Here is a 14924-nt window from a genome sequence, read left to right as displayed (position 1 = left end):
CGTTCTTCTGTTCATCCATACCAGAGGGGTTTTTACTGCAGTGACTCCAGCCTGAACTACCCCTACAAGAGCAGCACCGTACCCTCTTCAGTGCTCATTTCTGTTGGCATGACACTACCCATGGTGTCTGTAAGTCGTCCCCCGTAACGCCCGCCACAAAGAGTGCTCGGCCGTGGAGACAATGCCAGCAGAATCAGGGTGGGCTTGAGGTTCGTTAAGTCTGGAGTGACAGTCAGGGAAGTTCAGTGTTTACCAATTATTTACTGATCTGATTAGAAATGTTATGATTGTGGCTCAGTGTCCTGTCCTGGTCCACTTGGGCTGCTAAACGGCACATTTTATTTATTTCCCTTCGCTAAAACACCTGATTTAGCCTCAAACTCTTCTGATGAATTGAATGAAATCAGGCGTGTTAAAGCAGAGAAAGACGATGTGGTGGACATCAAGGACAAGGACTGGAAACCACTGGTAGTAAGAAAAGTCGGAGGTATTTCCTGGTCTGTGAATGCACCATCGCTAAGACGCCTATGGCATGTCTTTGGTGTTGAGCAGACTCAGACGTAGCTATCAGTTATGTGTGTTTGATAATAAATCAGTGGATTATCTATGTAAGTGTGCTCACGCTGCTGGTTTCACCAGAACCAGCTGCCACAGGTGGCACACTCCAAGTCCAGCTTAACGTGTAACACCCATCGTCTGCAGCGAGGGACGAATGCATTGCTTTAATGATTACCGTGTAAAAGAAATACACGTGTAGTTACAAGGTTTTTCTCCATTTTCAGTAAGTTTTTAGTCTAATCTTAGCAAAAACAACTTTTGGTTTTATTGCGAATGTTCACTACGATGTTTGTAGGTAAGCTCTTTACAATAGTTAGAAAATGGAATCCGACACAAACGCATGACTGGTGCATTTAGAGACGACTTTGCAACACGTGGTAAAGTCTGATTGGCCCTTTGGTTGCATCTATGTTTGAAAACTGTCACTCCAAGTTGTCAAATTACTGACGTCCTCAAGCCCGACCCTTTTCTGATGTTCCATGATCCTTGGTGTCAGCATGCCCCTTGTGCTGCCGCTGTTTTCTCCTGTCCATGTCCGTGTCACTGACCTGGTGCCTTTATGCTTTCTTCTCTCCCTCTTCCTGTCCTCTCTCTTTGTGTCTTTTGTAGCTAGCCTGCCTTTCCTGATCATTGAGACTAGCACCATAAAGCCGTTCCAGCGCGGGTTTTACTGTTCGGACGAGTCCATCCGCTTCCCCCGAAAAGAGGGAGACACCATTAGTGATGCCGTGCTTTGTGGCGTTGGCATTCTTATTGGCATCTTCTCTGTAAGTCGACATTCACACCTCCCTTCTTTTATTTTGTTACTTCCTTCTTCTCAGACTCTTAGATGCCTTAAACGGACACCTCACCAAAGCTTTTGGTTCCTTATCAGTCCGTATTTATAAAAACACTCGACTTCTCTTTCCCTGTGAAGGTGTTTTTACATGTCTCCATCATCCATCCCATAACATTTTCTTCCTTACACTTAATTCGCCGCTTCTTTCCGTCATCTCCCACCATCTCTAATACGTTTTTATTGTTTGGCTGAGTGAGTCAGTGTTAGTGAGACGCCCTGTGGGTGAGATTACTGCTGAAACGTGCCACCAAAGACCCACGATTTTCCAGGTGCAGATTCTTCATGCATCTTGACTTCATGGCCTCATTTTCCAACCTCTCATGATGGGGTGCCTCGTGGATAACCTGGGGTATCTCACACTCCCTATGGAAATATGTTAGAATGACTCTCAGTGGGCGTATTTAGATTAGCGCCACATGCTCACGAGCCTCCTCGCACTCCCCCAAGCATTTCCAGTCGAAGTCGTTGCCACACTGCCGCCGCCTTACATCATCTCAGTGGGCACACACACACACACACACACCCAGAGTACCAGCTCAGCTCTTCTGCTTACTGAAAGCAGGAGATTTGAGCTCGAGTTCGTTAGTTCCCTCACGTGTGGGTAGAGTTGGCGTGCCTCACACAGCTGTCTTCCATTAGAGGCGTCTAGAGGCGTGCCGACGCGTTCCTTTAACAAGCCAGGAGATTTAAACACTCTGATGCTTGAACGTACACACACATATGAACACGTATAACATGCAGTGGAAGCAGTTTCTGCTACACGGTGAAGCTCGGTCAACTCCAGTTGGCGTTGATAGTCCGATCAGAAGTGGCCCTTCTGCCTCAGTGCAAATCCCTCTAACCCAAATATACTTCTGTGGACGGTTCTGAACTCCTGTGGCTCTAATCAGCTGCTCTGATCAGAGGAAATGAATGAGAATACAGACAAACATGTAAAAACCTGCAACAGAGTTAGCTCCAGGCCGATAACCACACGATCAATAAAACATGATTCCAAGTTTCTCTAAACTTGTGTGGACTGTCTGTTCAACACGCACCAGAAACAGGAACAAAGACAGACGCTGGTGCATCAGTTGGGTTACCTTGTCCTAAAGGTGTAGCTGATGTAGTTTTGCTTCAACCCTAACCCTAACCAGAACCCGTCGAGGTCAGCCTGACTGGTTTTAACTGTACGGGAGATGAATTATAGTAAATCCTCCTTAAACCTAAGTCAGGTCAGACTGACTGATAATCTCAAGTGATTCACATGTTAGTTTTCATTATCGTCTGCCTTCATTATCTGTTCTACATTGAGCAGAACCCATCCAGACTGCCTAACGGAAAGGCAGGCCATGCTTATTGTGAATGTTTGTGTGCGGTTTTTACTCACACTCGTGTTTGTTGTTCACACATCCTTTCCACTAAATCCTACACTCCAGTCTGAGTTTGATTTTTGCATGACACACACTGCATGTTCATGTGCATGTACTTAAATGTGTTACTGTTCAGAGGTATCGCAAACTGTCTGTTTGTTATGATCATTTATTTCTGTTTATTTAAAAATGTTTCCTTCAGATTGTGATTGGAGAGTGCTACAGGATTCATCAGCTACAAGAGGGAACCACGTCGTTTGTTGGGAATCCTTACGTTGCGGCTCTCTACAAACAGGTTAGCTCTGTGTAATGATACACTCATATGGGTGGGGTTACCTTTACCTAAAACGTTGTTGTAAACTAAACTGAAGTAGTCTTAACTTAAAGAGACAATGTGCAGTTTTTACTATGAAGTAAAAAAATCCATCAAAATGTTGTTAAAATGAAATAAAAGATGCAGCATCGTAACACATAGCCACACACATCGGATCTAAAATACTTGGGAGCGGGTCTAAGTCTGTGGGCGATGCCATCTTAGACTACAGGAGCCTGTGAGGACAAAACACATTTACTGGTTTGTGACAAGAGGTTACAAAAATTTCATTTTTCATAAAGGTTTTACAAATGTACCTTTTGGCTCATTACCAGCGATGAAACGGAGTTGCGCTCCCAGGGATTTTTGACCCTAAAGGCGATCCGTTGGTAACGTCTTACTCAAACACAAAAATACTGCTTGCTTGCAATGTTTTAGGTATGTACTGCCCCCTATTGTTAGGTTAAGCACACATTGTCTCTAAAAAGTTTGATGAGGCCCGCCAGACCTTCCACCCGACGCTCCAACCCCTTGAGCCCTAACGTCCCCAGTTGGGGGACTTTGAAGTTAAGCAGCAAAATTCAAATGTCAGCAACTGTTTATGTTCTCCAAACACAAATAAAACTACAATCATAACAGCTAAGATGGTAAAACAAAACCATTTAACATTTCAATACATTAAGATATTATAATACTTTATATTAGAATAGCATCTGGACCTCACAGTGTCTGCTGGAAGAAACTCCAGCCCTTAAACAAACGTAGTTTACCTGATTTCAGGTAAAAATCTGCTCCATCTAGACACCTGTAGCATCAGCAGCGGGGAGTTGGTAACAGTATGTTTATTCATTCATGTGTCTAATCATCATTGTGTCACATTGCAGATAGGCGTGTTCCTCTTCGGCTCTGCCGTTAGCCAGTCATTCACAGACATTGCCAAAGTGTCGGTGGGTCGGATGAGACCCCACTTCTTAGACGTGTGCAGGCCGGACTTTTCCACCATCAACTGTTCGCTGGGATACATCACCAACTATACCTGCAGAGGTGAAGAGAGTCAAGTACAGGAAGCCAGGTAATATCACGACACCTTATAGGTCGTTACGTTTGACCTAAAGTTTTTACATTTTAGTAGAAAACAGTAGATGAACAATCATCTCTGTGTCTCTTCACAGGAAATCCTTCTTCTCTGGACACGCCTCCTTCTCCCTGTACACTATGCTGTATCTGGCTGTAAGTGATTACGGCTCTCACACACACAAACACACACACACACACACACACACACACACACACACACACGCACGCACACACACACACACACGCACGCACGCACACACACACACACACACACACACACACGCACGCACGCACGCACGCACACACACACACACACACACACACACGCACGCACGCACGCACGCACACACACGCACGCACACACACACGCACGCACGCACGCACGCACGCACGCACACACACACACACACACACACGCACGCACGCACGCACGCACGCACACACACACACACACACACACACGCGCACACACACACACACACGCACACACACACGCACACACACACACACACACACACACGCACACACACACACACACGCACGCACGCACGCACACACACACACACACACACACGCACGCGCGCACGCACGCACGCACGCACGCACACACACACACACACACACACAGTAACGACTGACAGATTCTACATGCTTTAACAAAAGAAGGCTGTGGTCTCATTTTGGGACGAGTTGCTTCAAGAAAGAGGAAACTCATCCTCTCCTCGCCAGTTTTAAACCTTGGAGAGGCGAATGGATGAACTCCTTTTGTTCTGATCAGAACAGCACTTCCTGTTCTCCACCTATTGTGGGTGTCTGGTGGGGCGAAGCTTTCCCAATGCTTCAGTCTAATTACTCCCAACCCGAGACCGCCTGACAGTCCATCAAACCTCTCCTTCTCAGTCCGTTTCCACATGTGTGACCTTGCTCGATTCTTGGGGGAGTGACAGCTTCCTGAAGAGGATATTGGTTTTGTCATAACGAAAAGTTGTGGTTAGTGTGTGAGAAAGACTAGTGTTTGAGTCTGGATTTGTTCTAATGTGGTCCAGGTTCTCGTGGGGGACCAGCATTTGAAGTCGTGGTGTGTTGAGATGTAGCGTCATGCAGCAAGGGCTTGCTGCGGGTATTTCCCAGCCTCTGGGTGAACCTATAACCACACTCTGCACTGGTCAGAATAAGAAGAAAGGCTGAATAAAATCCCAGTGGAAAAAAGAAAAGAGGGGATGGAGATGTGCTGCATCCAGGCCACAGCTTGACGCGCTGTTTAGAGACCAAAGCTCCAGTTGTGGCAGACTAGGGACTGCAGCCAGGGGAGGCTGGTGCAACCAAGAGGAGAGGCAGAAGAGTTCTCTGAGGACACGTTCGTTTACAAAACCAACCAGAAACAAAGCCGAGCGTGGAGGCATCCCTCGTGGAAACAGGAACTGGCTGCAGTCTTTGTTTGTGCCAGCTGGAAACCAGTCATGTGACATTATGTTTTCCCTCCCCTTCTAAAGTCTGCAGGGAATAAAATAATCTTGGTAATCTTATGCAATGCTGCTTGCAAGAGGACAGTTATTTTTTTCTTTTTCGTCGGGTAAATTTAAAACGAATCCAGATTAGATTATAATGAAAAGATGGGGTTATTTCCAGTTTTAATTACAGTTTCTTTTATTTGAATTTCTTCACAACAAGATGAATGCTTTTTTTGCTTTGGAATTTTTTTATGTCTTATTATTTTTATTTTTGCATTTATTTTAAACATGTCAGGTCAGCTCACCAGTCAACAGGTTGTGCGTTCATCACACTTGCTTCAAGCAGAAGTTCAAGAGACAAATGAGCTTTTTCCCAGGAAAGATGAAAGCAGATCTGATCCAATAAACAAGCCAGAAACACGATTCACTGTTAAACTCCTTATTTGTATTCTTGGTACTGAGCTAAAATGTAAAAAGGAAGGACTGATGGCAAGCACTCATTAAAACAGTTCAATATTACCACCCGTCCCTGCACCAGATGCTTGCAAATGTTTTTCAGCCGGACCGTCCAGCAAAATGAAGTCAATGAGCACATCCATCCCCACCAGAACAAAGAAGAACCTTTCTCTCCTGAGTCTTCTCCCTCAGCCTCGGCTGTTCGTGCTCAGCAGAATATTTCACTTTTTGGAGTCATTTCTCCAGCCGTCTGGCAAACGAGGCGCTACGATTCTGAAACTTTCACTTCCTGTCGAGCACATCTGAAAGCGACTGATGTGGGCAGCAGTCTGACCTGAGAGCATCTCGTTTTTTCGAAAAAGCAAAGAGACGATGTGCACAGCCACAGACATCAGACACGTGCATGCACTCAGTAGTCATGTTTGGTGCCCTTAGCAGCAACGGACGATTGTTGAAAAGAAAACAATAATTAAATTAGGGATCTAAATGTCCTAAACCACAGCTTTGCTGTATTTCTCCCAGCGTGGCGTCAACCAAGGGAAAGGCATCGTAAATGACCCCACATCCTCATTCTTTCTCACTTTCTTGTGTTTGTTTATTTTCTGCCATCTAACTGTGAGTGAAATTAAAAAGGTCTCGCTGGAACCAGCTGGATTCCTTCTGAAACCACCAGACTTCTGGTCTCTCGCGTCTCTGTCCTGGGAATAAGCTGCTTTTTTATTTAGTTCTGTTGTGTCTTATGCTTGCGTTCCTCTGATCTCATTGTTGGGGACAACTCTAGAGCGGACCGTGGGGTGTGAAAAGCACTTGAGATCTCAGACAGTCGTTGAGTCTTTCAGTTACTTATCATTTCTCTGACAGCATGACTCGACGTGCAGCTTTTGCTGATTCAGGCCTGGACGGGGTTATCTGGGTTCACTCTCTTCAGATAAGACCCTGCAGTCTGGCAGGTCATGGTAACTCCTTGTTTTGACTAAGATCCAGTTTTTTATTTGATTATTTATTTCCATAAAACTCCAGATTCAGAGGTTGTGAATGGCTTCGAGCTGCCTGACAAAAGCAGTCGTTCTTGCCCGCTACCTGAGAGACCCAGAAAAGGAAATGTGAAGTCTAAACATTCCTGCCAGGGAGGAGTAAGACTGAAAGGATGGGTGGGATCATTTCCTCTGCTTCTGTGAGAAGAAGAACAATGATTTAGTATCATGGAGGAAACATGTTGACGATTTACATCCACACCTCACAGGGCTTGTTGTAGACGTGGTTGTCTGTAGATCTTGTTGGCGTGGAAGATTTTATCACATAGGTTCAGAGGTTTAGGCTGAGTAGAGGCTGACCCTCTGAGACCTCTTGTTTCTGGGTGTGAGAGGCAGGAAGTTAAGGGCATGAGTGGTCCAGAAACACAGGATGGAACCCTGAGGAACCCTGGGTGACCTCACCACTGTGCACGTGTAAACTCTGTGCATGTGTCTGCACTCGTGCGACCGTCTGTGAGTGGCCTTGGATTTGGTCGTTCCTGTTTTGGTTCCCATCCGTCTTTATTATGACCCAGAAAAGGGTCTTTGTCTGCAGGAGGATACGGGGCGATGCATCTGCATCTGCTGGCTCGTGTGTTTACTCTGATAGAGGATGGAGAGTTCATCCCTATAAGAGTGAAATTGTTCATGGCAGGGTGTGTGTGTGTGTGTGTGTGTGTGTGTGTGTGTGTGTGTGTCAGTGTTTTTCAGGAGTTGTGCTGTTTTTACAGCTGAGACATTAACCATTAATCATCAGTCACATTTGACTCTCAGCCAGTTGAGCGTTTGTGTATTTTTCTGTCTGTCCGACTTCTTTGCCCACTTTGCTTCAGTCTATAACTCTCAGGCTGTAATAACACACACACACACACACACACACACACACACACACACACACCACACACACACACACACACACACACACACACACACACACACACACACACACACACACACACACACACACACACACACACTGTACACATTAATCTTTGTTTTCCGTCTTTGTTTACAGTTTTACATCCAGTCCAGGTTTACTTGGCGCGGCGCTCGTCTTCTCCGCCCGTTGCTTCAGTTCACTTTGTTGATGATGGCCTTCTACACGGGCTTGTCACGTGTATCCGACCATAAGCACCATCCGACTGATGTCCTGGCGGGCTTTGTGCAGGGAGCCCTGGTGGCCTACTGCATAGTGAGTTTACACGTTCATACCAAACACACGCGTGGCGTTAAAACACAAGTGCTGGAATGTAGAACACAATTGTGAAATGTGCAAATTGGTGTGAACAGAATCAAAAGTGACAGAAATGTTAAAGCTGCTGCCAGTGGGTCATTAGGATCACACTGGTAACCTTCTGCTTGTGAGACTCAAGCACAAATATACAGACGCATGATTATCAGTAGAACAAAGCCTCAAGCATTCGTTGCAAAAGTGACTGAGCTGTTATCCTCTGGTGCTCTGGTATCCTTTGGTGCTCTGTGAGGAACACCATGAGTTCTTTTTGTTCCTTCTACCTACTGGTTTTGATGAAAATGACACTTATAATAGGTACTGAAGGAAAGATGGTCATAATGAAAAGCACATTGGAGGCAGGCCCTTGTTCAGACGTGGGTGTTCCCCACTTGGTTTCATCACACTGGTCTCCAGATGATGTTTTATCACCATCATCATTACGCTAAGCTCACATGGAGCCGAGAAAACTGAATATGGGTCAAGAGAGTAAAAAGGGGAGTGTCAAAATGAAAGAGACTGGAATGAGGTGGTTAATTATTCTGGGGCTTTTTTTATTTGGCGGCGCTGGTTTTGTTGGAGCAGCAAGTTCTGGCAAAAGCAGGGCAGATGTAAGCACACAGGCACCTCCTGTACCTTTATACCGGCCCCAGATCACCAACATGGAAAAAATTAGATTCATAAAATTAAGTAAGACTCCGGTAGTGGCGCCCAGACAGGCATTGGCACTGCACACAGAATCGCTCACAGCAGGGCAGCGGTCTCCAACAGCAGGGCTGTTACAGGGTTTGGGAGCAGAAGTCTGAGCGCAACAAAAGACTTCAACCAAGATAAAATAAAGAAATACAGAGCTCCTCCAACTGGGCGTCGCTCCGGGACGACATCAGCCTTGACAAGGAAGAAAACGGTGTTTTCAGAAATACACAGAGAGCGTGTGCTTGACCTCTGAAGAGGCAGATCTGGCAGAAGGAGAGGAGGGTGGGAAGTGACGGGAGAGAGAAGCCTTGTCTGCGTCTTGGCTCAGGATGAGTGTGGGTTTCATCCAGCTCAGCTATTCCAACAAGCCTCCTGCATGCAGAGAGACAGCTTAAAGCACACATTATCCCCATCCACGTACTTACACACCAATGCATGTGCACACACACACTGTCAAACCCCTGCCGATCAAGGCAATGGGGTTAGTTTAACAATCCTTGACGCCCCCTCTGATTTGTTGAAACACACATCTGTGAGTACTTTAGTTCGCCTGTTCTGGCCTCTCGGTGAGCAGCCGAGCAGAAAAGGCCTGACAGCAGATGAGTGGAGGCATGACAGAGGGCCGTAAAGCCGTCGCTGCTCAGAAGTGCCAGCCCGAAGTACTAAATCAAGGTGTGAACATCTTTAGATCTTCCACTGCACGTGTTTCATCGTTATTCTTTTAAATGAACGCTAAAGAATGAAATAGCACACTTAGAGGGGTTCAAAGTTCAAGTTTTTGCATGTCTGGGTTTTGTTGCATGTAACATGTTTTTGTGAGTTTGCTGCATCGTTTTAATGTAAGCATGTAGGCTTGTAGTAGGGAATGTAAAGGTGCAGCTAAATCCAGGTTCAGTACAGTTGGTTAGGGCAGCAGTAGCTCAGGAGGTAGATGGGGTTGTAGGATCGATCCCAGCTCCAAGTAGAAAATTCTGCTGCTGTGTCCTTGGGCAAGACACTTGACCCTCCGTGCTTGCTGCTGGTGGTCAAAGGAGTGGTGCCAGTGCATTGGGAGCCTTGCTTCCATCAGTGCATCCCAGGGCAGCTGTGGCTACATTGTAGCTCAACATCACCAGTGTGTGAATGTGTGTGTTCATTCAGGATTGTTTTGTAGAGTGTCTTGGGGGGTTCTAAGATGCCACACGCTACATCAAAAACAGGTTGTATTTTGCACACCTTGGCTTTAATGACATGGTTCTGTTCATGCTGGGTACGGTGCCGGAACAAAGTGAAGAAAACGTTTTTGTTTTGTGTAAACGGGTTCAGATTCAATAATTCAACGTTCACGAGCTCCTTTTGTGCTCTTCGCCGCAAAAGCAACAATCCTGAATACTCTTCATGTCCAGCCCACGTCTGTTGGGTTATGATGTCACAATCAAATCATTAAATGACTGTTAATAAAAAAAAAAGCTTTAGTTTGCTGTTTTAAATAAAGTCCTTTGGATAAAACCAAAACAACAGTAAAGAGCACATAGACTCACATAATCTGACGTTCACGGAATATGGTGCAACACTGGTCTTCACACCACGAAGGAGCGGTCTCTGGTACAGCCTACATCGACTGGGTCGGTCGGGTCCTTCGATGGATGCAGCCTCTGAAGTTGGATACGACCGCTTGTGTTGCAGGCTAATGTGTGGAGCACAGTTAAACGTTCATGTGGGAACTTCATACGCGTCTGAAGAGTTCATTCTGTGGCGAAAAATATGAATACATGTATCGTCACACTCTTAGTTTGTATGTATGCCAGTAATAATACACTAGTACCCAAGCTTCAGATTTCCAGACAAAAATAATGGGTGTGTAGCCTAGAAATCTAGACAGATAGTAGCCAAAGCAAAATGATCTTGCAGGTCGGTCTAGCCACGGTCAGTTAGAACCTGAACAGTCTTGTATCTTTCCAGTGACAGCGCTAAATCAGTTTAGTGGGCCTGATGACGATGGAGCAGAACAACAAAGGTGACGCCGGGTCAACTTTGGACTATTTAGACTCGGGCTTATCTTTGAGCAGAGCAGATGAAGGTGTTTAAGTCCTTTATTTAGAACAATGATGTATTTGCGTCTTCTTCGACTGTATATGGCGGACTGCCCTGCTGACTGACGTCTGTAGCAGTGAGTATGTCACTTGTTCCTTGTCCAACTGTAGGTCCCACCCCACGACGAGCTCTGCCTATGGCTCATGGCCAGACTATGCATTCACAGATGTAGGGCAGCTTGCCAGTCTAGTAGGTGAATGTTATGTGAACGCTTTTTCCTGAGAACATGGAATTAAACAAAAATTCTGATGAGATCTCTTCTAGTCTGAGTAAATTTTAGTGAGCCATTCGATGCAGTCTCCTGAGTTTACTGTCCCTGTGACAGGTTTTCCCAGTTTCTGCCGGAAGATTCCTGTAGACGAGCAACAGTCTTGTTTATGGACACAGTCACTGCAGCTTAGTAGTCTGTTGTCAGTAAACTGCTGCTCTAAATTTGCCCTTGGTATCTGCTATTGATCTTGTCTGAGTTTATTTTTTTGGGAGGAAGAATAAATAAAAATGTGTTCTGATTCAAACTTTCCAGGCTGTGATAAAAAAAAAACTGGAGAAACTGAAACAGGAAGTGGCTCTTCTGCCCTATTTGGCTTTTCCTAATCAATACAGACGATTTATTCAAAATGTTTTCATTCCAATAAAATTAAGACACATCTGGCACACACTTCACACATCGAGTGTGTTGTGTATTAGAGATATAAAGACCCAGAAGGTAGGTTTCTGACTCACCTGTTTGTGGCACCTTTAATGGTGGTTAAAGACCTACATGAATACACTCCCTCATGTCAGCAAGAACACGCTGAGTTGCTCAGCACAACGGGGCTGCAGGCTTTGTGTGAATTTGTCATGGACAGGAAGTGGTTCGGTCATGATAACCCCCTTTTGCCTTGGCAGTTAGAGAGTGATGGGCTAGAGTTTAGGTGACTCAGTGGCACGCTCCTCAATGATTGGCTGCCCTTGGGAAACGGGTTTTCCACAAAGGTTTGCATATGACCTCATGTCCTTTCCACTCGCCTGATCTTATCATAATATACTTCATAAGACATGGCACACAAGCTAATTATACCCAATAATAGTACCCAAAATGAGATGCTGCGCATAACTAGATCAGTGATGACATGTCCATCTCTCTTCCAGGAAAGATGAATTACCCACTTGTTTTTTCCCAAGGGGCATTTCCCTTATAGGAAAACCATATGGGAATTAGCAGTACAGCTTTCCCTATAGGATCTGCTGCTGAGTAGTGTGTTGAATGGCAGCTTCCCTGGCATAGACTCTAAGCTCATTCTTGACAGGCAGCATGGAAGGAAAAGTGGCTTCGCCTGCCAATTTTATGTGTGTGTGTGTGAATGTGATGGTTTGAGGTAAACTGCAGCTGAAGGCACCATTTCACATGAACAACCCAGGTTCTGGTGAGAGGATGTAGGAGTGCACTGGTAAAATGGAGTTGTTTCCACGGTTTCTCTTCCGCTCTGTTCCCGACTCCTTTCCTGTTTGACATATGAAGTCATTGTGATGTCAGAGGATTTGATTTTTGTTCTTTTAACGTCTTTTTAACCAAGTGAAGTGACCTCATGCTCTAATGTTAAAGTCACCCTTGTTACAGAAGATGGTTGGCTTTGTCTGCCAAATCTGATATGTTAGAGTGAGCCACCCTTCGCTCACTTCCTTCAGACACATTTGTCATTGTAGCTGGTTTGGGTTCGCCCAAAGTTTAAAAAGGAAGGAGCGCCTGGCGTTTTCATCATGGTGTCACCGTGTATAAACGTGTTTTTAAACGAAGGTTTCACTTTAATCCCTGCTTAGACTTGTCAAAGATCATCAAGACCAATTCAGTTTGTTAAGTCTGAAATATTTCCAACCAACTTTTCTTTCAGAAAAAGAGTTTTTTATGTGCATCAGTTCTTCCTCAACTTTTGCAAAACTTCCTCAGAGAGTTGGGTTGTAGAAATAAGACTAAATAATGCGTTAAAGCTGGGGTCCATTGCATGACATGACTGAAGAGTGAAGATTTTTTCATTTATTTCAATGGCTCCCCCTCGTTTCCCTCCCCTTTAAGAGGGAGCTGAAAGCCACACCACATTCCATGCACATACACACAAATAGTGTCGCTGAAGCTTTGATATGTTCCTGCTCAAACACACCTGACCCCTGAATTATCTGCTTAGCCTTCACCAGGCTCTGCAGGGGCTGCTAAGAACTCATTTTAATCAAGTCTGTGGTGTTCAAGCAGGGAAACATCTAAAACCGGCAGGAATCCAGAACTCACGTTGGTTGCTACCGCTACAACAGGCTAAAACAACAGTTCGATGTGGGCAGGGTTAAACACTACACTAATCACTTAGCGCCAATACCCAAAAGATGAATCCATTTTCGTTCCTCGCTGTCCTCTTTCACAGTTAGCCTGAAGTTTGTAGACTGACATTAGTTCAATGCAGGTTGAGTTAGCATTCAAGCTAGGCTGGTGTGCTAAGCGGACTAAGACACAGTGCATATTCTCATTGATTGGCAGCTTCCGCTTGTGGACATGCAACCCTATTGGTCGACTCTCTTGGCTCACGTAAATAATTTGTTCTGCTGTCGAGGCCAGGGGAGGGACTTAATGGAAAAGTAAAGTAGAACAGGGTCCGATAGTCAAATGTAAGCATTTTTAAGTTACTTTGGATATTTTAAAATATGTACCCTAGCTTTAAATTAAAATGAATAATTAAATGAATAAAAAGTGAAGTGACTGACCTTTCTTTTTCTCCATCTCCTAACCTCATTCTCTCGGTGTTCCCACCAGGTGTTCTACGTGTCGGACCTGTTCAAGCCCAGGGCGAAGCCATCCACGCCTCCGCCCTCCCCGATCAAGAAGGAGCTGCTCTCTTCATCCGACATCATTGACAGGAACAACCATCACAACATGGTGTGAGGGAGGCAGCCCTGTCTCTCCCATGACAGAGGAGCCAATCACCTCCCCTGATGCATCCACCCCCCACCCCCCCATCGGACAGTAGAATGTAGCGACAAGAGACTGTAGCTGCTTGTTAGATGGCATCCTCCTCTCCTTCGTCTGCAGGGCCCATCGGGATACTTCTGTGGACTAACCAGGGTGTCAGATTTGAGATTTGCACAGCAGAGTCCACTCTCACTATCCAGACGTATTACCAGTCGATAAATACTAACCACCATTCGAGCCCATTTATTTGTGCACAAGCGGAAAAGAATTGGAGAGCTGAAGGTAAATGAATGAAGAAAACTAATGACTTGACAGGCAGAGTTGGAGGTGCTGGGGTTTGATAGAAGATGCTCCACGTGAAGGAAAATCAATGGAGCCAAAAAAGATTCAATTTGAAGAAGAAAAAAGATAAACCCCTTGCCTGAAGAGAGAGGATGCGTTCCTCTCTGAACTCTCTGTGGCCTTCGATCACTGTGGGACAACAACTTCCTTTAGTTAGGGAAGGATTTTACTGCAATAAGTAGCAGCAACAAATATTAGCAAGATAGAAATGTGTAACTTACAGCACTGTTTCAACTACATTATCCATTATCACCACTTGCTGCCTGAGACGTTTGACTGAAAAAGAGAAATTCTTGACACTTCTGAACACACGAGACAAAAACATCTAAGACAGTAAAACCCAGAATGACAAGGCACTGCTCCACTTTGGCCTTTAAACAGAATCAACACCCTGCAGCCTTAAATATGTTCATCTCCATGTCAGTGTGTCAAGCTTTTTGCAGTGGACTTCCAGTGCAGCCTAAACGGGATGTTGCAGTTCTTGACGTTAGAAGTAATGAAGGGGGGGAAATGGTCTGTTGAGGAAGGGAGGCAGACTATCCCAGCACCTGCACAGGAGGTGAGGCTGTGCCACACCTCTAACAGGAGC

At 45.3% G+C, this 14924-nt stretch overlaps 1 protein-coding gene across 3 annotated transcripts in view; it reads left to right on the top strand.

The window, feature by feature from the left end:
* The window catches only part of plpp3 (phospholipid phosphatase 3), a 29036-nt gene extending 14837 nt beyond the window's left edge, over positions 1–14199 (top strand). For 2 of the 3 annotated variants that reach the window (XM_015971775.3, XM_070554053.1), the window contains exons 2-7: positions 1–129; positions 2951–3043; positions 3946–4133; positions 4234–4291; positions 8074–8250; positions 13838–14199. The exon at positions 1–129 is cut by the window's left edge and continues 26 nt beyond it. In XM_015971775.3, the coding sequence (XP_015827261.1) occupies positions 1–129; positions 2951–3043; positions 3946–4133; positions 4234–4291; positions 8074–8250; positions 13838–13966 (774 nt within the window). In that variant the 3' untranslated portion in view covers positions 13967–14199. Of the gene's footprint in view, positions 130–1167; positions 1326–2950; positions 3044–3945; positions 4134–4233; positions 4292–8073; positions 8251–13837 lie in introns of all 3 variants that reach the window. The other variant, XM_015971774.3, reaches the window with a different exon arrangement.
* The last annotated feature ends 725 nt before the right edge of the window (positions 14200–14924 follow it).

Source organism: Nothobranchius furzeri, chromosome 8 (assembly GCF_043380555.1).
Source record: "Nothobranchius furzeri strain GRZ-AD chromosome 8, NfurGRZ-RIMD1, whole genome shotgun sequence".
Lineage (NCBI taxonomy): Eukaryota > Metazoa > Chordata > Actinopteri > Cyprinodontiformes > Nothobranchiidae > Nothobranchius > Nothobranchius furzeri.
The sequence above is the reverse complement of the archived record's forward strand: the minus strand, read 5'-3'. Positions and strand labels throughout refer to the sequence as shown.